At 55.9% G+C, this 24,035-nt stretch overlaps 1 protein-coding gene across 7 annotated transcripts in view; it reads right to left on the reverse strand.

Moving 5' to 3' along the window:
- Positions 1-8,599: 8,599 nt before the first annotated feature.
- SPECC1L (sperm antigen with calponin homology and coiled-coil domains 1 like) overlaps positions 8,600-24,035 on the reverse strand; it is a 147,349-nt gene continuing 131,913 nt past the window's right edge. For 3 of the 7 annotated variants that reach the window (XM_025400630.1, XM_025400629.1, XM_025400634.1), the window contains 3 exons: positions 14,574-14,690; positions 13,598-13,657; positions 8,600-11,796 (listed from right to left, as the gene is read on the reverse strand). In XM_025400630.1, coding sequence (XP_025256415.1) covers positions 11,707-11,796; positions 13,598-13,657; positions 14,574-14,690 — 267 coding nt within the window. In that variant the 3' untranslated portion in view covers positions 8,600-11,706. Of the gene's footprint in view, positions 11,797-13,597; positions 13,658-14,111; positions 14,691-24,035 lie in introns of those variants that run through there. The other 4 variants (XM_025400633.1, XM_025400635.1, XM_025400632.1 and 1 more) reach the window with 4 other exon arrangements.

The following is a 24,035-nucleotide window of genomic DNA, read 5'->3' on the forward strand; positions in this document are numbered from 1 at the left end:
CAACTGCCATTCACGTGTCCCTCTGCCAACAGCAATCCCTGTGGTGTCCACTGACCCTCAAGCCTAATACCCTCCCTCCCAGGTTCCCCAGCTCCAGCACACATCCCTAACTGGCTCTGTGGTCTGCCCTAAACCTTCCCCCACTCGCCCCCAAGCCAAGGCCTTTCCACATTAGGCATTGCTAAGATCATCATCCTTGTTCTACAGATGAGATATCAGATTCCAGGGGACAGTGACCTGCCCAGTGAGTGGGTCAAGAAGGCAAGACCAGAACCCAGACAAGGGCACTGAAATCTCCAGTCCATCGGGTTGCCCATGAGGCAGTCATTGCCATTGATCGCCCTCCTCGGTCGCGGACTCCTGGAGGCAGGAAGCAGGGCATATTTGGGGATCTGTACTTCACAGGCCAATATGGGAAGAAGCCCAGCACAGCCCTGAGACCAGCCAGGTCAGCCTGGCCCAAGGCCTGCCTCCGGCCAGAGGTGACTGGGCTGTCCCTAGCTTCCTGAGGCAAGGAGCAGGAAAGCTCACAGCTCAGCCAGCTCAGCACTGGGGGAACAGGGGACGCAGATGGAGGAGTAGTGGCTGGGATTTGCCTGAGAAACACTAGGACTACGGAGAGCCTAGGAAACCCCAAAAAGCAAGCGCAGAACAAGGAGGGACTGACACCATGGCCATGGACTAGCCTGTGAGGCGCCCCTGCCATGGATCTGCCAGGATGGGGGCTGGGGGATGCTGCCCACAGGGCCCGGCCTTCCCAGCCCCACCCAAGGCCTCCAGGAGCGGCCAAAGCAGGGCCAGTGAGGAAGCCCCACCCAGCAATAGCGTCCCAGGCCCGCGGTGCTCCACAGAATCCTCCACCACGGTCTCCAGGACTGGGGCGCCCCGGGGCAGCCCTGGCCCGTTAGGTAGTTTCGGCAGAGTGCCCCGCCGGGGAACCCAGGGGGAGCCGACAACAGAGGCAGAGTGGAGGCGACCTGAGCACCTGGCAGGAGAGAAGAGGGCCCTGTTGCGGGCACAGCCCAGGAGAGGAGGTGCCTCAGGATGGGGACGGAGGGCTGGCTTGACCTGCGGCCCACCCTCCAACGAGGGCCACAAACACCTGCTCCTCTTTGCAGCGCCCCGACTCCCCCAGCCTAGGACCCAGCCCTGGGTCTCCCTCTTCCTCCCATGGTACAGTCGGGGCAACTAAAGTCTGAGTGCGGGACACAAGGATCTCAGCTCTGCCGGCCCGCGGCCTCCTCCTCAAGCCCTTGGGCCGCCTTGCGCCAAATCCCTCGAGAGCCGTCACCATTCCCGCCATTCCTACCTTCGCTGCGGGCAGCCAGGCAGACAGCCGGGGCCAGTCCGAGGCGCGCGCCCACCCCCGCCCGTCCACCGTCGTCTCCTGGGTCCCCCAAACCCAGTTCCCGCCACCACTGTCCAAGGAATGCGCCCGCGCTCGGCCCATAGTTCCCGACTCCCCCTTTCTCGGCGCGCCCCGGGCGCTCGGGTGCCTCTGCCCGCGCCGCACCTTCCCGGGGAACCGGTATCCGCCCGGCTCCTCCACCTGGGGATCCTCCCTCGCCCCGGGGTCCGGTCCGCCAGCCCTCAGGAAGCGCGTCTACGCCCCCTGCCCATTCTCGCTGGAGGAGCTCCTGGAAGGTTCATCGCGCGCGGGGCCGGTCTGCAGCGCATGGACGGACGGACGGACGGACGGACGGACGGACGGACGGACTGACGCTCCCCGCCCGCTACCTGCGGCTCCGCACCCCGCGCTGCCCTGGCCGCCGCACTTGCCTTCCCTCCCCGCCTACCCCCGCGCGCCTTCCGCTGCAGTTTGGGACGGCTCGGAGGGTCCCGCACGCGGCGCCGCAACTGCGCCTGGGGCGTGACTGTGCCTGGGCACTTCACGGGCCGTGCGGGCGGCCAACGCGGGGCAGGACTCGGCCCCCGCGCCGGGGAACTGGTTTCCGGGCGGCGGGAAAGGAACCTTGAGGGGAGCAGAACTCCAGCCTCCCAGTCCTCTCGGCCCTACACCCCCGACGGCCCCACGCCGCCCGGCCGCCAGCCCCGAACCCCCGGCACCCCGCACTCCGGACCCGGCACCCAGGACCCCGCACCCCGGACCTAGGACCCCGGCTGACCTGCGGCTCGCACGCCGGCTCCCGCTGTCTCGGCGGCCGCTGGGTCTCCGGCTCCGGCCGCGCCGCTCACGGGCGCCCCCTGCAGGCAGCTTTGAGACCCGCGCTGCCCCCGCCCCGCCCCGCTGCGCGGAGAAACCGAGGCCGGAGGGGGAGTCGAGGCATCGGCCCCCGAGGCCCGCAGGTGATCCTGGAAGGACGAGCCCGCAGGTGTCCCTGTCAGGACGAGGCCGCGACGGGCCTGGACCGCGCCACATCCCCCGCCCGCAGCCCTCCAGCGCGCTTCTCCCGGTCTCGCATCCGTCCCGCCGCCTCCTCAGCGCCACACCCCCCTCCCTTCCAAGAGTCTTCGGGCCTGGGAGTCCCCTTCCCCGCCCCTTGGAGCGCTCCAGGCCCCACCCCCACACTCCCTTTTTTCTTTTTCTTTTTTTTATTTTGAGACGGACTCTTGGTCTGTAGCCCAGGCTGGAGTGCAGTGGCGCGATCTTGGCTCACTACAACCTCTACCTCCCGGGTTCGAACGATTCTCCTGCCTCAGCCTCCTGAGTAGCTGGGATTACAGGCGCCCGCCACCACGCCCGGCTAATTTTTGTATTTTTTAGTAGAGACGGGGTTTCACCATATTGGTAAGGCTGGTCTCGACATCCTGACCTCAGGTGATCCACCCGCCTCAGCCTCCCAAAGTGCTAGGATTACAGGCGTGAGCCACCGGGCCCAGCCTCCCTCTTTTTTAAGAAGCCCCCAATGCCAGCCGGGCGCAGTGACTCACGCCTGTAATCCCAGCACTTTGGGAGGCGGAGGTGGGCGGATCACGAGGTCAGGAGACCATCCTGGCTAACAAGGTGAAACCCTGTCTCTACTAAAAATGGGCGTGGTAGCATGCACCTGTAGTCCCAGCTACTCGGGAGGCTGAGGCAAGAGAATCACTTGAACCCGGGAGGCGGAGGTTGCAGTGAGACGAGATCGTACCACTGCACTCCAGCCTGGGAGGCAGAGCGAGACTGTGTCTCAAATAAATCAATAAATAAGAAGAAGTCTTCACTGCCGCCGCCTCTGCTGCTATGGTCCCGCGGAACTCTGCTATTCCTTATCTGAGCTGGGCTGGATCCATGCCCCTGTGTCACCCCTTCCCTAGTGTCCAGCTGTGCCCAGTGCCCGCTCCTCCTCAAATCTTTGCATGGCTCCCCAGGTCCTGAGGGATAAAGGCCAGCCTCCTGAACACGGCATTCAAGGCCCTGCCTGACCCTTGTTCGGCTCCCCACCTTTAGCCCTGCCCTTCCTTAGCCTGGCCCAGGGGCTGGTCTTGACAACAGCTGGTATCTCAGTTCAAAGATGCATCCCCAATTTCCAGTGCCCCCTCTGCCTCTCCCCATCCCAGACTCTGGGCCAGAGACCCCCTTGTTTTTCCAGCTCCTGGTGCCCAGTGTGGCCCCGATCCTCCCCCTTCCCTGATCAAGGAGGCAAGGAGTCCTGTCTGCACCACAGACTAACTGGGAATTTTAGAGCCTGAGGCTGGGAATTCTCCCACGCCCCGCCCCCCCCCCCACCTGCCTGTTTTCTGGAGGCTTCCAATTGGGAACAACTTCATGTCCAGCCTCCAAGCTGTCCAAGGGAACCCGCCTTCTACCCTTGCACCTGGAGGGATGTAGACTAATCCCAATTTTGTTCACGACAGGACAGGCTATGTCAGACAGCCGGGGTATTGGTGGCCAAAGGCTTTTGGGAATTCTTGCATTCTAGAACCTCTGGGGACCAGTGGGGCCCTGGCTAGAGGCCCAGGGTGGAGGGGCTTGCCCAAGGCCAGGCTGGACCCTAAGGCTGAAGGCAGATTGGGGGCATGATCTCTATCACAGCAGCCACCACTCACTGCAGGGAGGAGAGGGTGGGTGGGAAGTGGGCACACAGGCACCTGGCCAGTGTGTTGGGAGGAGCATGAGGCCCATGGCAGTGACCATTGCTTGCCCAGATGCAGCCTTGAGCATCTGGCAGCCTCCCTGGTGTATTCCTGGGATCAAAGCCTGGCCCCCCGTTCCCATTCAGCTAGCCCGGCTCTCCTGGTCCTCATGTTCCCTAATGTCCAGTGGGGCCCTCGCAAGGCGGAGGAGGAAACCCTGGGATGTGTGGGGACCCAGATAGCTTGAGTTAAACTCCGAAGGGCGAGACCCACATGAGACTCTCGGGGCGCTGTCCCCAGGTCTTTCCGAAGACACCTGGCCCTGGTGCCCCCTCTCTCTCTCATCCTGGCCTTTGCTGACTCTCTATTCAAAGGAGCTCGCCTGCCCTCCTTCTCCCATGGCCCTGGCTTTCCTTAGTGGAGGAGCTCCCCCTCCAGGTGGGGACACCGCCCTGGGGCCAGCAGCTTGGGCTTCCCTGCAGACCTTCCAGGACCCATATCCTCACTGTAAAATGAGTGTCTCGTGTCTGTCCTGCCCCCTCCTGGAGGTTAAGTCAAATCACAAGGTAGGGGTGAGGGATGCTGATGGCCATGGGGCCCTCCCCTGCCCCCATCCTTGGCTCCCCATCCTTACTTCTGGGGCTCCCCACAAGATAAAACCTCTCCTGTAGTGGGGACAAACCCCTCCCGCCCACACCTGCTGGGCCCAGATTCATTCAAGCCCTTACTCAGCAAACATGCACGGAGCGTCCTGAGTCTTCCTGAGGGGCTCCGGGGGCTCACGAGGCAGAAACCAGCTCTCAGCTGATTCTGAGGGTCTGTCTTGTCCCCCAGTGTGGACCCCAATGACTCCTCTGCCATTCCCATCCTGGGGCCCGCAACCTTCCTGTGTGGACCTTCCCATGCATGGTCTAGCCATGTGCACGCCAGTCCCACAGCAGGCGGGGCGCAGCCGCAACGTCCTCACGCAGGCAGTGATGACTTTGTTCTAAAGTTGGTCCTCAGGGTCACAGTGCCAAAGCCCTTAACATTCACCTCTAGGGCTCAAGGGGCAGTTCATTCCTCAGCACTGGTGCCAGTGGAACTGTGTCCTGAGACCGGGGGTGGTCAGGCAGGGCCTGGAGTGGCTCCAGCCCCAGAGCCGGTTCCACAATCCTCAGAGCCACCCATGAGGAGCCAGCGCCAAGGAGGCTGTGAGGGGCAGGCTCAGGCCAGGCCCCCACCCTTCCCCTGCTGGGCTCCTCCCTGGCCCTTCAGAGGCAGAGAGCCCCACGGTCCTGTGTCATCTGTCAGGTGCCTTGGCCCAGGTCTCCAGCAATGCCATTGCCCAGGGACTGGGCACAGGCCAGGCCGCCCAGTTCAGGAATGGGGAACGGCACCTGGGAGGGCTGTCCCCATACTGCCTGCCCCACGGGCCGGCTTGTCTTCTCCAGGAAGGGGCCTGTGTTCTCGGCACCACACACCTTAAGGCCACCTCCTCAGTCTTGGCCTTGCTGCCCCCTCGCCAGCCCCGTACCCACCTCAGCTGAGTGCTGTCCTCAGATATCAAGGCTGTGGGGCTGGGGAAGGTCCCTGTGCAGGTGCCTGGGCCGCCTCCCCAGGCCCAAGGGAGCAACAAGGCTGAGGGGCAGAAATCCTCCGAGTGCAACTACTGCCTTTTGGTGGGCACAGGGAGGCCCCTGGCAGTCCCCGGCTTCTGTCTCCGGGTCTTGGTTTCCCTGCCCAGCCCCAGGCAGGCTTTGAAAAGGCTGTGGGCGCCCACCCTTCCTTCCATCCAGGCTCCGGGATCCTCAGGCCAGGCGGCGGGGCCAGCTGGGCCTCCCCTGCTCCAGGATTCCGGCCCTTTGTTCCTGCCCAGGATGCACCTGGTGGCCTCTGGCCCTCATTGTTTGCTCTGAGGCCAGCTGAGCTGCATCAGGAGCAAGACACGCCAGGCGCAGGACAAGCAGCCGGTGAGCAGGGAAAGGGTCCCTGGAAACCGCCTGGGTCACCCGGGGTGCTCCTCAAGTTCTCCAGTGGGGCAGGGACCTCACAGGGCTCCAGTTTATCCTAACAGAGGTCCTGCAAAGGCAGAAGAAACATACGGAGGAAGTGATCTCCGAGTCACTGGCTATCATCCTCCAACTCACTCCTACCCACTCAAGATGTTCACCCCATTTCTACTTCTGGGTGTCAGGACAAACAGCAACCGGCTAGCAACCCGGCCGTGGGGATGATTGGCGTAGATGGGAAAGCAGGCCCCGAGGGGAGTGGAGCCCGGGCTCCAGGGAGGGCTGTGACAGTCCTCTTCAGCCCTCATGCCGAGGCTCACCACTCATCACCCTGATGGCTCTAAGCCACCTGCCCACTCTTCCTGTGGCCCCAGCCCCGTGACCCGCCGGGCCTCTGTACCCCATGTCAGAGAGGGTGCCTGATAGGAGGGCCCAGGAAGGGGCCCCGCTTTGCAGAGATGGAAACAACCCCAGCACATCCCAAGTGTCGGTGGCTGACCTGGGGAGGACCTGTGTCCTGCCTCCTCCTCAGTGCTCATCTTGGCAGAAGTCTTGGGTGCAACCCAGTCCTGTGATGGCCTGTCCTTCCTCTCGGGCACATCTGCTTCATACCTGGTGGGTGCCTGCCCTGGCCCTTCTTTTCTGCTTGGCTTTTTTTTTTTTTTGAGACGGAGTCTCACTGTCGCCCAGGCTGGAGTGCAGTGGCGCAATCTCCACTGACTGCAAGCTCCGCCTCCCGGGTTCACACCATTCTCCTGCCTCAGCCTCCCGAGTAGCTGGGACTACAGGCACCCGCCACCTCGCCTGACTAGTTTTTTTGTATTTTTTAGTAGAGACGGGGTTTCACCGGGTTAGCCAGGATGGTCTCAATCTCCTGACCTCGTGATCCGCCTGTCTTGGCCTCCCAAAGTGCTGGGATTACAGGCTTGAGCTACCGCGCCCGGCCTTCTGCTTGGCTCTTAAGACTGCAGACCCCCTGCCACCCCTTCCTCACACACACAGGAGGGTGGAGACAAAAGACCAGACCTTTCAGCTCCTGCTCTGGGCCTGGTGCGGTCAACTGGCAGGCTGCACCTGGTCTCTCCAGACCCCTCCCCCTGCCTCACAGCAGGATGCCCCCGACACGCTCTCAGCCTGAGGGGGCCAGTGAGGTGGAGTCCTTTCCTGTGCCCAGCCCAGCCTCCTGTAGATGAACAGTAAGGTCCAGACCTGTTGGGGTCAAAGCTCTTGCTGGAATCCAGAGCCCCGAATCTGAGAAACCCAGGAGTCTATCCTCACCTGATGTATGAGGAAGCGGCTCTGAGCATGTAGAGACCGGTTCTGTCTGCCCTGGTTCCTCACTTAAGGGACAGCCTAAAATAGAACCCAGGCTACCCCCAGGTTGCAGGAAGTGCCGGCCCCGTGGGGCTGGGGCCACAGAGCTGGCCAGGCAGGGCTGCTGGGGCAGGGCATGGCATCTGGGCCCAGGCCCGCACGCCCTTCAGGGTGCTGAAGGGGTGTAAGGGATCCTTCTGGAATCTCTCCTCTCCCTGGAATCTCAAAGCTTCCCCCTTCCACCTGTTAAGCTGCCCCTCAGAGATCCTGGAAGTTTCTCTGAGTCAAGGTAGAAGAGATGCCCTCCCCAGAGGTGCTGCCCTGGGGAGCAGCAGAGCCAGCTCCAAATTGAGGGGAGCAGCACTGTGGACAGGCCCCGCAAGTCAGTAACTGGGGACAGAAGGATCCCCTCAGGGCCACCCCAGTCAGCATCCAAGGCAGCTGCAACTGCAGGCGGGACGGGCAGAGGGTCTGGGAGTGACTGCCCCTCCTGGGGACGGCGGAGGAGTCTGTGCTGCCCAGGACAAGGCCCAGGTGCGCTGGCGGGGACGGTGGTCCCCTGCTGACGTGTGGAGGCCGCTGCACACAAGGCCTGCCCAGCAGGCTCCACAGATGCTTGCTGACCACTAGGGGAGAACCCCCTCCATACAGCAGAGGACACAACGCAGGGGCTGCTGAGCAGGGAGGAGCTGAATCCAAGCCCAGTCCTGCCCCAGTCCTTCCACACCCAGCTCCCAGCTCTACAGCTGTTGCCCGCTGCCCACCCCAGGGTGCCTGCGGCTGTTGGCACCCAGGGGTGCAGCTCATGAGCACTTGCAGGTCATAGCGCAACGCCCAGCTTACTCAAGGGCAAGGCAGTTGCTGGGCTCCCAACCCTGGAGAGTCCACCTGGGAAGCGCATTCACTACATGCCCTCATATGCAGGAGGTACCACCACCATGGGCCTTTTGCACGTGACGTGGACAAGGTGATGAGTGTTCTCCAGGCCAGCTCAGTGCATTCACAATCACTGTAGTGGCTCACACCTGTAACCCCAAGGCTCTGGGAGGCAGAGGCAAGAGGATTGCTTTGAGCCCAGAAGTGCAAGACCGGCTTGGGCAACACGGCGAAAAGCCCATCTCTACACACACACACACACAACCTGCTGGAGATAGTGGCACACACCTGTGGTCCCAGCTACTCGGGAGGCTGAGGCAGGAGGATTGCTGGAGCCCTGGAGGTTAAGGCTGTGGTGAGCCGTCATTGACCCCGTCTCAAAAACAAAAACAAAAACAATGCACAGAAAAAAAGGTTTATCTGGTTGCCTCTGGGTAGTATACTTTTCTTCTTATTTTATACATCCTGACAATTATTTCCAAGATGATACATGCCTCGAAACAAACAAAACCCCTCCAGACACACTCCTCTTGTCCCTGGGGAAGGCACGTGTCCAGGATATGTAGGGGCTTCCACTCTCTTAGGGGCAGCTCTGCCACGGTCTCTGGGGTCTTGTCATCTGTCACAGAACCCCAGTGGTTACAGGGCTCACTGTCCCACAGCCCCAGGCCACACGGTGATGTGCTGTGGCCCAGGGGAGACCACCCGGGACTCCTGGTCAGGATCTTCCCACACGAGGAAGTGTGCCTTGGGGCAGGGCCACAGGCTAGCTCAGAGATGCCCTCCTCTCCACAGCCAGTCCCAGGAGGCAGCTGGGTTCTGGTTTATGTGATGCCAGAGGGACGACAGGGAGGGGAGGGCAAGCTAGAAAAGCCCAAGCTTGTTGTTTCAGCCATTTTAATACATTCAAGAATATTTACTAGAACAACATTTAAAAGTATCGTTAGTCCACAGAAGCCTGGGATCGAGAGAAATAGAAATGCGACTGGCCCTTTTGCAGTAAAGCTTGTGCTTGAAGGGAGAAGAGGCAAAGTGGCTTCCTGGAGGCTTCGTGCCAGGTGCCACAGGACTGAGAGCATCTCCAAATGTCACTTTAAACATCTGTGAGCATCTGTAGTCATTCCTAAAGCCCACAGTGTTCTAAGGATCCTATTAGATGAGGCAAAAGGCAATGCTTCTGGAACCCTCTCCCCTGCAGCTCTGCATGCAAACCTTCCCCAAGCAGGGGCCCGAGGTGAGCCTCTAGATAGGCGGGGCCAGGCCCTCCCCATGCCCACCCTCTTTCCCTGTTGCTGACCCCAGGCCTGATGCTGGACCCATGAGACTCCCAGAGGGAAAACACAGATACAGCCCATCCATCCATGGCCACCTTCCTCTAGAAGATCCTGGGGATCCCTACCCCCTCATCCCATGATGCACCAGGGCTGGGCTCGCATGGCCAGCAAAGGATAAAGTTGGGAACTGCAGACCCGGGGAAGTCCCCTCATTCTTAGGGCAAAACAGCCCCTAAAGGACAAAATAAATAAACCAAACCATGACCAGTCAGCTGGATCTGGACAGGTGGACTGGCCTCTGTGAAGGCAAATGAGAGCAAAAATGGGAACTGAGGACACCTAAATGGAGAGACATATAAAAACAGTAATTCTCACACGAACATTAGTGGCTCATGCCAATAGCAGAGCTGGCCATCAACAGAGGAACAGCAACAAGAAGACAACTCAGACGGGGCGACTGGGCCAGGCGTCTGCGGGGGTCTCTGCTATGCTCTGTGGCATGACTTTGCCTGCCTGGCCTCTCCTTAGCTGAAAACGGGCATTTCACCAAAGGGTATCCAGCTGGCGGCAGCAGCCTGAGCTCCCAGGCTGACGTCTGGGCAGGGCTGATGGGCAGTTCCTGGCCATCTGGTGACCAGGTGTGCTGGCAGCCGCACCCACATACACAGCCCCTTTCCTAATAACCACATTCTAGGCTACGCAGGCATGTTAAACTCCTGGTCTAGAACATCGTGCTTGAATGCAGACCCCTCAGCCCACAGTCGGGCTGGCTGGGCCTCCTGGGAGCCCCTCATTGCATCCAGTCTGTGGGGCAGTGACCTGCTTCCACTGGTGGCTGGTCTTCCTCATAGTGCTTTGCAGGTGCCACACACAGTTGTATTCTCAAAGCTACACGTCTTGTCTGGACATTGTTCAAGCCAATAGCTGCTGCATTAGGCACACGGGAGATCCCTATTCCCAAAAAGAGCTATTGAGTTCCAGCCTAAAAGCATCTCCAGTGACCACCTTTAAATAAGGCTTTGGTTCAAACGGCATGGACCCAGCACCTGGGGAGGGTGGGCACGGGGGGCAAGGACCCAGTAGCTGGGGAGGGCAGGCATGGTGGCGGGAGACAATTCAACCACTGAGCCCTGAACGAGGCCCCTGCCTTGGCCATGGAGGGCAGTGGCTGCCCTCACAAGAAGAGTTAAGGCACTTTCTTAAACTCTGGCCTAGGAGGATGATGTCTTAGTGACTCAGTGAGTTTAAATGACACTGCCTGGGCTCCCTAAAGTTGTTTACTTTTCTCCTATCTCCTGCTTCATTCCTTGCTCTCACCATGCTAACGTACAGATGTTGTTTAGATGTCTATGCTTATTGAAAGAATGTAACTTTGGTACTAACAGAACAGGAGCGACTTTTTCCAGTATTGCTCATAACAAAACAAAAATCTTAACTAGAAAAACTCCCTATGATGAAGAAATCTAAAGCCAGAGCTGGGACTCCAAACCCCTTCCAGGCTGGAAGACAGGTCGCAGTCTCCAGGCAAGGGGACCGTGGGACTGCTTCCTGTCAAAAAGCACAGCCTCGAGAGAGCAGCAGCAGCACCCCCAGCCCCGGCACGCCTGCACCACGCCCTCTAGATACTCTCCTAGCTCAGGCTGAAAACGCCTGGATTGCGTCGGCCGGGACAGCCCCGTCAGGTGTGGGGCAGCTGACCCGTCTGTGGTGACATGCTCCTCCGAACTAGGACAGTGAAGGGCCCAGGGCGCTGGGAATTGCCAGGCACTGACTCTCCTGCGTTCTCATCAGTGCCGGAACCCACCCCAGCCAATAGTCAGGAAGTGCCACGGCCGAGCCTTCATCAACCCCAGTGAGTTTCCCACAGAACTGAATCCCTTTTCCCAAGTTCAGCTGTGCATGAAGCCCTTTTTGTTTGGTGCCCTGGTGCACTAGTGTAGTTCAATATTCTTTTCAGAAGGAAAACTCCAGCAGCCACTGGCCTGTGGGATGTGTGCTGAACCCACATGACCTGAGTGGATGGGTCATGTGGGAGGGGCCCTGGTGGGAGCTGTGGGCCACACGGCTGAGTTCTGCCAATACGGAAGCCCCAAGCTGGAGGCTCACACGCTGCGGAGCAGCTCAGAGTTGGAGTTGCTGGAAGCTTTACAGGGGTGCGTAGCTAATGGCGTTGGTGTCGCTCGGTCACTGTGGAGGGGTACCCCCCACTATTGGGGCGGCTCCTCCCAGCATGCTCAGGTTTCAAAGTACTTGTAGATCGCCGTCACGTACAGCATCACGTTCTGCCAATCGGGCCGTTCAGTCCGTACCATTTCATTAATGTCCTGACAGACAAGGAAGAGGCTTGGTTAGAACTGCAGGTCACCTCCAGGCTGTCCCAATGGGCTCCGCCACAGCAACATGGGCTTCTGGGGTTGGATGGGGCCTTGAAAGATTTTCTAGGACTAATTACATGTTTTTAAAGCTTGGTCAAGAGCACCTCCTCCCTGGGCATCAGCATTGTACCCAGGCCACCCACCCCAGCCCCAGAGCGACAGGCAAGGTGCCTCCCTGCTCACGGCTCTGCAGAACGGGGTTTCATCCAGTCTGGGCGGGGGAACTTCCTCCCTCCTCCCTGCACCTGCCTCTTTTCTTAAACCATTCCTTGGGAGGCCCTTCTGAGAGCCCTTCTCAGCCCCAGGCACTGGCCTAGGAGAATTTTTCTGTGTCGGAGGTTCCCAGAACCAACTCTGATGGCTTTCACCATGGGCAACAGTCTGAAATCATCCAAGACTCTGCTCTGTGACTGTGCTCTGCTGAACGCCAGTGACCTGTGACCGGTGAACTGATGTCGTAGGAAAACAAACTTGGGAAACCGTGGACCCACCCCCATCCCACTCCAGTGTCTCACAGTCTTTAACACGCGACAGAAGGCCTCAAAAAGTGATACACTGCTGCAGCTGAGGGCGTGGGGAGTGTCCCAAGGGGCCGGCCTGAGCGATCCTTCCCTTCCCGTGGGTGAGGAGCACAGGACGTGCGACTGAGCATGCAGGATCAGGAGGGCGCCCTTGGTGACTTGGTGCAGAAAACGAAAACCTGTCTGGTCAATCCAAGAATCTTGACTATAGAAGCTTTTGAGGGTGGGAAAAAGGCCTGCTTTTTAATATATCGGAACTTTACACGTGTTGTAAAATATTCAGGAATGGGGAAATATTTAACTTATTTTTCCCTGTACAACAGTTGAACAGAGGCCACCCTAAAAAAAGCACATTTCCAGGGATTTAGATGTACCTGTGGCATGAGCACTCTGAGTGAACATGGGTGTAAATGCTTCTTCACAGCACCTCCAGTTGCTGCAAGTTAGGGTGGGGGCACGGGGATGAGGAGGTGGCCCTGGAGGGCCCCAGATCTAGGACTGTTTGGGGCTTGGTCTGGCCTGTGGGCTCTCCGCCCTTTCTGAACATCCCCTGATGGTCTGTGTGTACCGTGCAATGCTGCAGCACTCAGTTTACTTCATAAAAGTGTCTCTGGGTGTAGAAGCTTTGGCTTTGGATTCGGACGCTGTGTTTTCTCCCGGGAAGTCGGGCTCGGCAAGGTAGAAGCGTGAGAGGCCTAAACCTGAGAACACGCCGGGTTTCCACACTTCTGTCCTGTGAGCAGTGGCTCCCCACACCATCACGAGGAAGTGCAGGAGCCTCTAAAGTCACCTGCCTTGGCTGGGAGCTGCCTTGCTCTCTCCCTCTAGATGGACAAGGCAGAGGGACCTGCTGGCGTGGTGTTTTTGACAGCGAGATTTATAAACATGTGACATTTTTCTTCTGACCCAAGGGATTCCCTTATGGAAGAAGTGACTGCGAGGAGCCATCCCAGGTAAGGTTGGCTGGGCTCATGGTCTCAGGCCTCCCACCCTTTCAGGGGGATCCTCAGGGCGTTTTACGTGAGATAAAGTGCTGGCGCCAGGATGCAAGATCCCACATCTGCACCCACCCTTAATGGGACCCTCCCTTGGCCCCAGAGCACCCCGTAGCTGCCTTTTATCAGGCAGCCACACCACCCCACGGCCACGAGGATTCAGCTTAAACAGGATTGAACTCTTCGTAGCCAGAAGGAGGGCCCTGCCAGTGACTTAGGGGCACAAGGGCTCACCAGTGTGGATTTGATGCCAACACTTTCAGCTGCCTGGAAAGCCAGCATGAAGTTCCTTCTCTGTAAAAGAAACCATGTCACAGGAGTGCATGAACAAGGCACGGAGAAAGTCACGTGGTCTCCACAACGGCCTGGGACAGATGCACACTTACCTCTACCTGATGCCACAACAAACCTACGCTGGGAGCCTGAGCTTCTGCGTCTGCAGCAAGTACCCTGCACTAGGCCCAGCCACCCTCCCCTCCCGACCTGCTGCAGAGTGACCCACCAATACCTGTTCTTTCCTCACTCCTGAAGAATCCCACTTCTGACGCACCAATGCTATGGCGCCTGAACAAGTGCCCCCAAAAGCTAGTTAGGAACACTCATCAAATGAGCTTCCCCCACAGGGATCTTCAAGGCTTGTCTGCAGAGCTGGGGGCTGACATGGGGGAAGCAGGGGACTGGGGCGGGAGCTGCAGGCCTGGATCCTCTCCAGTGGCCGTCTGGGCAGGGCTTCTCCCTGACCCTGTCCCCATGCCCTGGAATGCACAGGGTTGGTGTTTCTTGCCAGTTCTAAGGCCCACAGTGCAGAATGGGCCTTGGAGTGACAGCCCTCCTCAAGGTGGCAGGAGGCTGGCCTGGCCTGGTCAGCCCTGCCAAGAAGGCAGGAGCACTGCCTGACTACTCCTGCCTTCTTGGCCCCCTCCTGGTGAAGCTCTTCATCCTAAATGTAGTCACTCAGGAACGACTGGCTGCTCCCACCAGGAATGATATCGCTTGGGGAATTCTGAACCAACCAAATACTCCACACAAGGTGGGTCAGGGACTGGTGGGCTCAGCATGAATGACCTGATCCAGAATAAGACCCAGCTGGCACGAGGCAATCGCAAGCCAGCGCTGTGGCATGTGACCTGCTGATGGCAGGCACTGCCCTTGGTTCTCAGCCCTCCAACCCTGTGAGGTGGGTGCCAGGAGCTGGCCCTCCATGGCTTACCTTATCCTGGCTGTTCAGTTCTTGATATGGAATGTGGGCAGGGAGATATGTATGCAGGAGTGCACAGAAAGCCAGCCCATCGTTCCAGCTGCTGCTAAAGTTTGTAATGTCAATATTCTGAAGGAAAAGAAGAAAAACATGTAACCAACACATGCTAGGATCCTCTTAGGAGATGCCAAGGAGGACACAGGAGGCCTCAGATCCTGCACGGCCTCCAAAACACAAAACCAAACCCAGGGCAGGGCGGGCATGTCCAAGGGCTACCTGGTACCTATGACTCCCCAACCCGTCCCACCCACCAGCTGTAGATGGCTGCCCCTGCATGGTCACGCCTGGGCCTGGTATAACACGTGGCGTCTTGCTGACTTACTAGTTGTTGCATACCAAGAGAGGCCCCTAGGCTGCTGAAGTTGGCCTCTACCATGACCTGTTGGGGTGACAGTACAGATCAGAGGACATGGGTGGTAATCAATGACCCTTTTTTTTTTTTTTTTTTTTTTGGTTTGTTTGAGATGGAGTCTCACTCTGTTGCCAGGTTGGAGTGCAGTGGCGTGATCTCGGCTCACTACAACCTCCACCTCCCGGGTTCAAGTGATTTCTCCTGCCTCAGCCTCCCGAGTAGATGGGACTACAGGCACGTGCCACCATACCCGGCTATTTTTTTTGTGGTTGTTGTATTTTTAGTAGAGACAGGGTTTCATCGTGTAAGCCAGGATGGTCTCAATTTCTTGACCTCATGATCCGCCCACCTCAGCCTCCCAAAGTGCTGGGATTACAGGAGTGAGCCACCACGCCCTGCCAGTAATCAATGACCTTTAAAGCACCATGTATTAAAATACAACTCATTCTCCATTGGTTGTTGAAGCACTTAAAAGATCCTCCAAGTCAGGGTGTATCTCAAAGTGTGCCCACACATGAAGATACCTTCTGCCCTTTTCATTGCAACGACACCTGCTCTGATGGATGGTGAGAAGCCGAGAGCGACAACATGGCCCCCTGAGCATTGGTCCAGGCCACGCACCACATGCACTGGAGACTGCTGTAGTGTACCCCACCACACACTCGTGGTTAAAAAAAGTTATCTGAAAATACAGGTTCGCTTAAAGATGTCTTTGATGAGGCAATTTATTGGCCTGATTAAATGCCTTGATCCTCTGTGAGTTGGTCTTGTTAGAATCTGGTATGGGGAGGTGGGATGCGTACAGGGCTCCTCAGCCCTGCAGGCTGTGGCCTCAACTCTGCCAGGGAGGAGCATGGGGCACGGGAGTGGGGCAGGGCTGTTCTGTTAAGAAAAGTTATGACTCAGCCTGACATCCCAGATCAGGGACTCTAAGCAAAGATTTGCAGTTCATCAAAAACCTCTGCAATTTGCTGCTAGGCACGTGCCTGTGGTCCTAGCTACTCAGGAGGCTGAGGCAGGAGGATCCCTTGAGCCCAGGAGTTCAGGGCTGCAGCATGGTATGACTGTGCCTGTGAACAGCCATTACACCCCAGCCTGCCACCACAGTGAGATCCCCCATCTCCGAAAAAACACACAAACCACAAACCAAAACACCTCTGTAACTTGAAGCTGTCACCATCTGACTGCCCCCATCTTGTATTAGGAGCCAGTTAAGGCTGGCTGTGTGCTCTCCATGCCAACTCTTGGGGAACCACCTCGACTTTTTAAAATTTTTTGAGACAGGGTCTCTCTGTCACCCAAGCTGGAGTGGAGTTGGCTCACTGCGGCCTTGACGACCTCCTGGGGTTAAGCAATCCTCCTACCTCAGCCTCCTGAGTGGCTGGGACTACAGGCTGGTACGTGCTACTGCATCCAGCTAATTCTGTTTATTTTTTTGTAGAGATGGGGTTTTGCTATGTCGCCTAGGCTGGTCTGAAACTCCCAAGCTCAAGCGATCTTGCCTCAGCCTCCAAAGCAGTGAGATTACATGCATGAGCCACTGTACCCAGCCTTGACTTTAAGGGGCACCTTATTCCACATTTTAAAGTATTTGTAACTATAAAAGGAATACATAATTCAGATTTTATTTTTACTTTTCTTTTTTTTTGAGACAGAGTCTCGCTCTGTCACCCAGGCTGGAGTGCAGTGGCGCAATCTCGGCTCACTGCAAGCTCCGCCTCCCGGGTTCACGCTGTTCTCCTGCCTCAGCCTCCCAAGTAGCTGGGACTACAGGCGCCCAGCACCACGTCCAGCTAATTTTTTGTATTTTTTAGTAGAGACGGGGTTTCACCGTGTTAGCCAGGATGGTCTCGATCTCTTCGTGATCCACCCGCCTCGGCCTCCCAAAGTGCTGGGATTACAGGCCTGAGCCACTGAGCCCAGCCTTTATTATTAGGTTTTAAAGAGATAGGATCTCACTCTGTCTCCAGGCTAGAGTGCAGTGGCATAATCATAGCTCACTGCAGCCTTGAACTCCTGGGCTCAAGCCTCCCACCTCAGCCTCCCAAAGTGCTGGGATTACAGGTGCAGTCCACCTTGCCTGGCCCAGAGTATTTTATCATATAAAATATTCTGCAATTCAGCTGGTATGCAGCCTTTACCCTTATTTGCAAGAGTCCTTATGAAGATGAATCTACACATTTCAAATTTCCTAATTAATACTTTATGCAGACACCACAAGCTGAAAAAGAACACCTCCCCACCACCCTGTCCTACTTTCATTATTTTACGCCACCTTCAACTGCACCAAGAGCCAGCCTCCTAGGTGACCGAGAAAGCCCAGATTTTACTATTCAAGGCAAACCGTCCAGCTCCTGGGGAGCATTTTATCCTCCTCCCGGGAACGAGTGATTCACAGAACAACATTAACACTAAGATTATCATTATATTATTAACTATATCTGTATAGAGTCTTACAAAGCTTACAAAAGCACTTTATGAATCCTGACCCCTCTTTATATACTGTTAGGACCTAACACCAAGTCAGGGACCTGTGGCTCAGAGACAGGGGCAGGTGGAGGCCATGGGAACCCAGGCTCGGAACTGCAAGGATGTGTCTGACTCAGCGAGGACCCAAGTAAAGCAGGCTGGGCAGGCCGCCCCCGCAAGGGAGACCATCAGTCCAGCCTCACAGCTCTAGGCGGGTGTCCTCACAAAGCAGCAGACCACGTGGAGGAGCATGAGGCTGACTTCTCATCACCTGCATCATCAAAATGTATTTATTGTCTGGCTCCTGACTGCACGTACCCAGAATGCTCCAGTGGCTGTGCAAAGCATGAGCCTTCCAAAGGACAGCAGCACCAAGAGTTACTTTCATAGGCCATTTCCTCTCATTAACCTGACCATCTGCTGCTTCCAGCTTCTCTGATACGACCCAGAGACACTGTTATAAACTGCTGTGAGGAAAGTGACCAGATTAAGGAACAAGGAAATGCAAACCTGCCAAGAGTCGCAGGGGAAGGTGGCAGCAAGCCTGTGGTGGCTGGTGTACCAACAGTCTGATCTGGCTACCTCAGAGTGTGCCACCAGTCATTCACTGACATCAGCCCTCCCCAAATACCTGGCCCAGGTGAGAATCCTCTCTGCCTCAGTAGTAGTCCTCACACTTTCTGGCCACGAAGACGCAGTTCTGAGAGTAAGACCTGCTACATTCCCAAGAGGCCTGACCCGCCCTCCATGTGGCTCTCTGCTCTGGCCATGATTTAACAGTTACCACCCCATAAAGGGTTCTGAAGACCTAATGAAGAAGGTGCCTTGTGGCAAACAGGGCTTGACAGTTACTGCTGACTGAAGACCCCTGAACACATGCACACGCATGCAATCTCATCTCTTTGATCTCATCGGAATCTCAGAAAGCAGCTCTTTATGGAGGAAACTAGGACCGAGGGGAGCGCTAGGCAGGCGGCAGGGAAGACAGGACAGGACAGGAACCCTTGCCCCAGGCATCCTGTGAGCAGTACTCACTTTCACTCTCACAGTCACCCAGAGCAGTCTGGAAGGAGAGTGAGGCTCCGAGAGGCCAAGACGCTCACCCAGGCCACAGAGCAGGTCTATGGGATCATTCAAAGTGAGGTGTATTATAGGAGGATGGGCCTGCTTTCCTTTAGTCATCTAGGTAAGATTTCCTAATGCTCTGTGCACCTTTCCACAGTAAAGTCAGTCTAGTATGGAGAAGAGGCAGGAATGAAGTATGCAAGACATGGAGAATGGGCTGGGACTCACTTGCTCCATAACTGGCAGGGCCCACCACAAAACGAAAATGCAAGGTCCCCTTACTCAAAATGCAAAGGAAAAAGTCTATCAAAGGTACTAAAAAAAGAGCCAGGTTTAAGGGACTAAGCGGTTGATGAAAGAGGCATCCTGGCAGGCAGAGGGGGCCAGGAAGCTTCTCAATAACGTGTGGAGCTCTGTGCGAGGCCAATGGCAGCGCCTGGCCCTCAGAGGTCACATTCACTTCTGGAGGAAAACAAATCTTCACTTCCTGCCGCAGCCGCCCCTTCTGCTCCCTGAAATGCAGGCAGCTCTGGCAGGGTCGCGGACGTGCCTGGCCTCACTGCCTCACAGCGCCTGGAGGCAGAGGCTCCTGTGTCCCATCCGCCTGGCTGTGGGAACCCCAGCCTTCCCCCTCCACTTCCTCAAGATAAACCCAACACCACGCCGGGGAAGAAGCTGCTGCTCCAGCACCCCTGCCCCACCTGGAACCTCTGGGAAGAGAGGCTTCATTTACAAAGCATGCCACAGTGACCTGAACCGGAGGAAAACAATGGCTCCTTCAGTTCCAGGCTGAGGAAGTTCACGTTTGAGTACCTGACAACAGAAATTTCCTATCACTACAACTAAAGCCCAAAAAGGCGGCTGGCTGGGGGCCCCACCTCCCTTAACCCTTGGTGGGCTGGAGGGCAGCCAGGCCAGGCTGCTCCACATGGCTCCAAGACACCCTACTTGATAAGCTGGAAGCCAGAAAGTAGGGAGTCCAAGTGAAGCCTGAGCCCCTGCTGGCCGCTCTGCCTCCTCCCGCATCCAAAGAGATCATGTGGGGAGAATGAGCCAGGCTCTGAAAAACGGGTTCCTCCAGGGAAGTGAGGAAGAAGCCTGCAACCCTCTGCTCCCAACATCACTGGCTGTTGCGTGGTTTGAAATGTTCCAGGCTGAGAAGCCTAACTGCTAATGAAGTCATATTGACTAAATCTAAGAACAACGAAGCTGGGTTTTCGGAAGGCACGGTGCAAGAACGCCAGGCAGGAAGGCAGGGAGCTCCCCCCCACATGGCTACCACGGCCTGTTAATATTATGACAGGATCAGTATCTTGGAGAGGAATCACATGAAACAACAGAAAATCACATGGAATCACCAGAGAAATGGCTTCTCCCTTCCTCAGCCAGTCAAGACCCTTGTTCCGCAGGTGGGAACAGCACCCAGTGAGGCCTCCTCCAATCCCTACCTGCCAGCCGCCACCACTCATACAACCCGCCAGCTATTCCCAAACCCAGACCACAGTGGGCTCCGGGCTGCCAGGGGAGCACAGGGAGAGACGAATGATCCCACAGACCAGCTCTGTGCTTGGCCTCTCGGAGCCTCAGCCTCCTTCCAGACTGCTCTGGATGACTGTGAGAATGACAGTGAGGTACTGCTCACAGGATGCTTGAGGCAAGGGTTCCTGCCCTGCCTTCCCTACTGCCTGCTTAGCACTCCTCCCCTGATCCTGGGGCCCTCATCAAGTGTCTGCAGGCGGCCCCCAGACCTGCCTCTTGCCATCTGTCCCTCATGCCTCTGCTCCATGCCTGGACCCCACAGAAGAGCCTGGGAGCAGCCTGGTGCTGTCTCCATCCGCATGAGGTCTGGAACTAAACTTTCTGTTGCTTTCTAAGGTGGCAACAGGTACAGGCAGGTGAATCTGCCTGCGGATTGGTGGCCCCTGGAACTTGTGATCCCTACCTTCCCAGGAAGGCTAAAGTCACCCTGGATCTTCTTGGCAATTGAGGAAAAAAGCTAAAGCTTTTATGTCTTGGATAAAAACAACTCATCACCACTAGTATGAAACTTGGGGGCAGGGGTTTGAGCCAGGTTTGACACTTCCTGGGCATACCACCCTGGCTCTCTTGGACTTCAGTGAGGCGGGTGTGCAAATCTCAGCCCACACAAGATGACGAGTCCTCAACCCTTTCTGAAACTGTGATGTGCTTTACACATGTAAGGTATTCTTTTTTTTTTTTTTTTTTGAGACAGAGTCTCGCACTATTGCCCAGGCTGGAGTGCTGTGGCGAGATCTCGGCTCAATGCAAGCTCCGCCTCCCGGATTTAAGCAATTCTCTGCTTCAGCCTCCTGAGTAGCTGGGATTACAGGCGCCCACCACCATGCCCGGCTAATTTTTGTATTTTTAGTAGAGATGAGGTTTCACCATTTGGTCAGGCTGGTCTCAAACTCCTGACCTCAGGTGATCTGCCCGCCTCGGCCTCCCAAAATGTTGGGATTATAGGCATGAGCCACCGTGCCCGGCCTGTAAGGTATTTTTAGGGTTTAGTTTGCTTACTTTACAGGAGATAGCTGCTGTGTTGCAGATGGCATGAGTCCAAACCAGAACACCAATACGCAACAGAATCACTGAGAATGTCCCTAGGCTGCTCCTTCCTGGAGCCTTGCTCTTGGGCAGTGGCCACAATTCTGCTGACCCTTATCATATTCATGAGACCTGTAAACGTCCACCTGCCTCCACCGCTCCGTGTGTTGCTGCACATGGAGCAATACCAGTGCCCTGGTGTGTGGTTCCTTCCTTCCCTCCCTCTCCCCTTCTCTCTAAGGGGGTTTGGATGAGGAACTCAGATAACAAACTAGCTTGAAATCCCAACTGCTGGAAGTTCTCACTCAAAACACAATGGTAGGAAACATGCTCTACAATCACTTGTTTCAAAGCCATTTGGATGCCATGAGGCAGAGCTTTCCATCCTGACAGGAGGGCCATGGCCGCCCAGTGTGTGGATGTGTTTTCTACAGGCCTGCAAAGGTCTTCTTGGGATTGGCATACAAACAGAAGAATGAAGGGCCTGGAGTCGTGTTCTTCCACTAACAGTAACAGGGAACCTCCACCTTGGAGAGCAGGAGACACAGTGACACCCTAAAATCTGTGGCCCCAGCATGGAATCCACAGGTGGACGTGGCCATGGCCACAAATCTAGGGACAGCCTGTGGGAAAGGGCAGAGGGCCTGGGGATGGGCTGCTCTTTTTGAGGACTCATTTGCACACTCAATGAGTCCTCACCTGGGGTGTCCTGGGTAGGCATCTTGTTGGACAGGGCTGACACGCGGACTTGACATGGGCCAGGGCTCAAGGAGGTTTAAAGGGAAGTGTGGCTGGACTGGGGTCAGAAGAACAGCCAGGAGCAGGGGGAGGAAAGTCAGAGGCCAGCTGGTCAGTGGCTGCAGAGGTCCATATCAGGTTGGGCTGGAGTGGTGGGTGGGAGAAGGAGTGCTCCGGAGATACTTGGCAGCTAAAGCAGACTAGACTCGGCAACAGACTGGCTATGAGGAGGGATAGCACATGCAGTGCTCGGGATGGGCCTTTGGCTTCTGTGGGCAGAACCAGACGCTGGTGGTGGCCTTCACAGGGGCAGAGCTCACTGGAGAAAGGTGGGCATTGAGCAGATGAGGGGTGTGTTTTTGTCACCTTGAGTTCAAGATACCTTGGAGAAAACCAAAGGTGCTTGCTTGGTGGTACTGACACGTGAGTCAGAGGAGCAGTGCAGAGAGACAGAAAGTGCAGCATCATCAGAGTCCTGTGTGGGATCCCCTAGGGATGGTCACAGTAGGCCATAAGCAAGAAGGAGGCCTCGGATCCAGCCCCTCAGAGCTCCAACAAGTAATGGCCATGCTGAGAAGAACAGCTTTTAATGGAACACAGGGAAGGGCCGGGGGGTTCGGGGAAAAAAACCGGAAGGCAAAGGAAGAGTGTATTTAAAACAGGAGAGAGTGGTCAATGCAGCAGTGATGTGGAGAGGCCACAAGGACTTCCAATCTCCTGCAGTTAGAAACATATGAGTTGCCATGAAGCATTAGAAGCAATGGCGAATAAAGAGAAGAGCAGTCACAAATCAGTTCTGTGTGCTTTTTAAAGAGAGGGAGTCTCTCATTATGTTGCCCAGGCTGGGCTTGAACTCCTGGGCTAAAGGGTTCCTCTTGCCTCAGCTGCCCAAGTAGCTGGGACTCTGGGCGCGTGCCTCGCAAATCAAATTTTCAGAAGCCAGAAGAGCATGAAATTAGATGAGCTATAATGGCGTTACAACTTTCACAGATATCCCTTCTTACAAGTTTATTTCACAGAGCTTGCCTAGAAATGGCATTTCTATTTTGTAAAAGTGGCGCTTTCAGTGCGTAAGGAAAGACCTTATCTTCCAGGGGTTTCCCTCTGAGAGAAGGCCATTTATGTTTTGCTGAAGAGCGGAGGGGCTGGAGGGTCAAGGGCCTTCCACTGTGCACTTATATCCTGATTCTTACAGAAACAGCTTCTGGTGGAGGCCAGCAGAGCCCTTTAAAGTAAACTATTCTTAAAGCCAAAACTCACACTTATTAGAGGGGAAAACGCACACTAATGGAAGGAATTTCTATTGTTTACTATTTATGGGCAACGGTGCCAATCTCTCTATTATTTTTAAAAGGTTAATTTTTTTCTTCTTAGAGACATAGAAAACATATTACTTACTAATTATAATGCAAGTTTCTTACTGAGGAATTCAGATTTTCCATTTAGTTTTTTCAGGTCATTTTAGAGATAATTCCATGTTTGGATTAGGGTCGACAAAACAAGAGAGATGACATGTGCCAGAACAAACTTTCAAAACGGCCTCTGCACAGACTCAAACAAGAAGCTCTGCCCCATTTTCTCCTAAGGGCACACGTCCTTCATCCAGGAAATGTCGACTAAGAGATGTGACAGAGGACAGACAGGGCCTGTTTCCCAGTGCCATTTGGTGTCCTTTCTACCCTCATAAAGACTCCTGACAGCTTTGCCCCTCCAAGGGACTGGCTGGGTGGTTTCCACTCACTGCTTTTTGACCAAGGATGGAAACCCCAACTGTAGATCTGACCCTGCCTTCTGTCTGTGGCCTTAGGGTGGGATGTGAAAGCCAAGAGATTATACAAATCTCCACAAAAAAGATTAAAAATATGTCATAAAAGATCTCTAAATGTTTTAATTTGTTTGAAGTTTAATTAAGGGCCATAAAATATACTCCCAAATACCACATGCTCTTTAAATAGTTATTAAGGTTCTGGTCTATTTAAGGAAATGCCACTTTTATGGGCACAGGGCAAGAAGCCAAGGGCTCTGATTCATCGCTCTGCTGACACATGCAAGCATCCACTTCCTCATGCCTGTCTGAGCCGCGCAGAGTGCTGTCCCCAGGTCCACACTCAGGCAGAGGTGGTCCTCACTGGTCCTCCAGCTTCACAAGGGCACCACACTGTTGAGCTGCTACCCGGTGCACTCAGAATGAAACCTGCTGGGGACCACAGCCCAGCCTCATGAGG

Source organism: Theropithecus gelada, chromosome 10, assembly GCF_003255815.1.
Source record: "Theropithecus gelada isolate Dixy chromosome 10, Tgel_1.0, whole genome shotgun sequence".
In the NCBI taxonomy this organism is placed as follows: domain Eukaryota; kingdom Metazoa; phylum Chordata; class Mammalia; order Primates; family Cercopithecidae; genus Theropithecus; species Theropithecus gelada.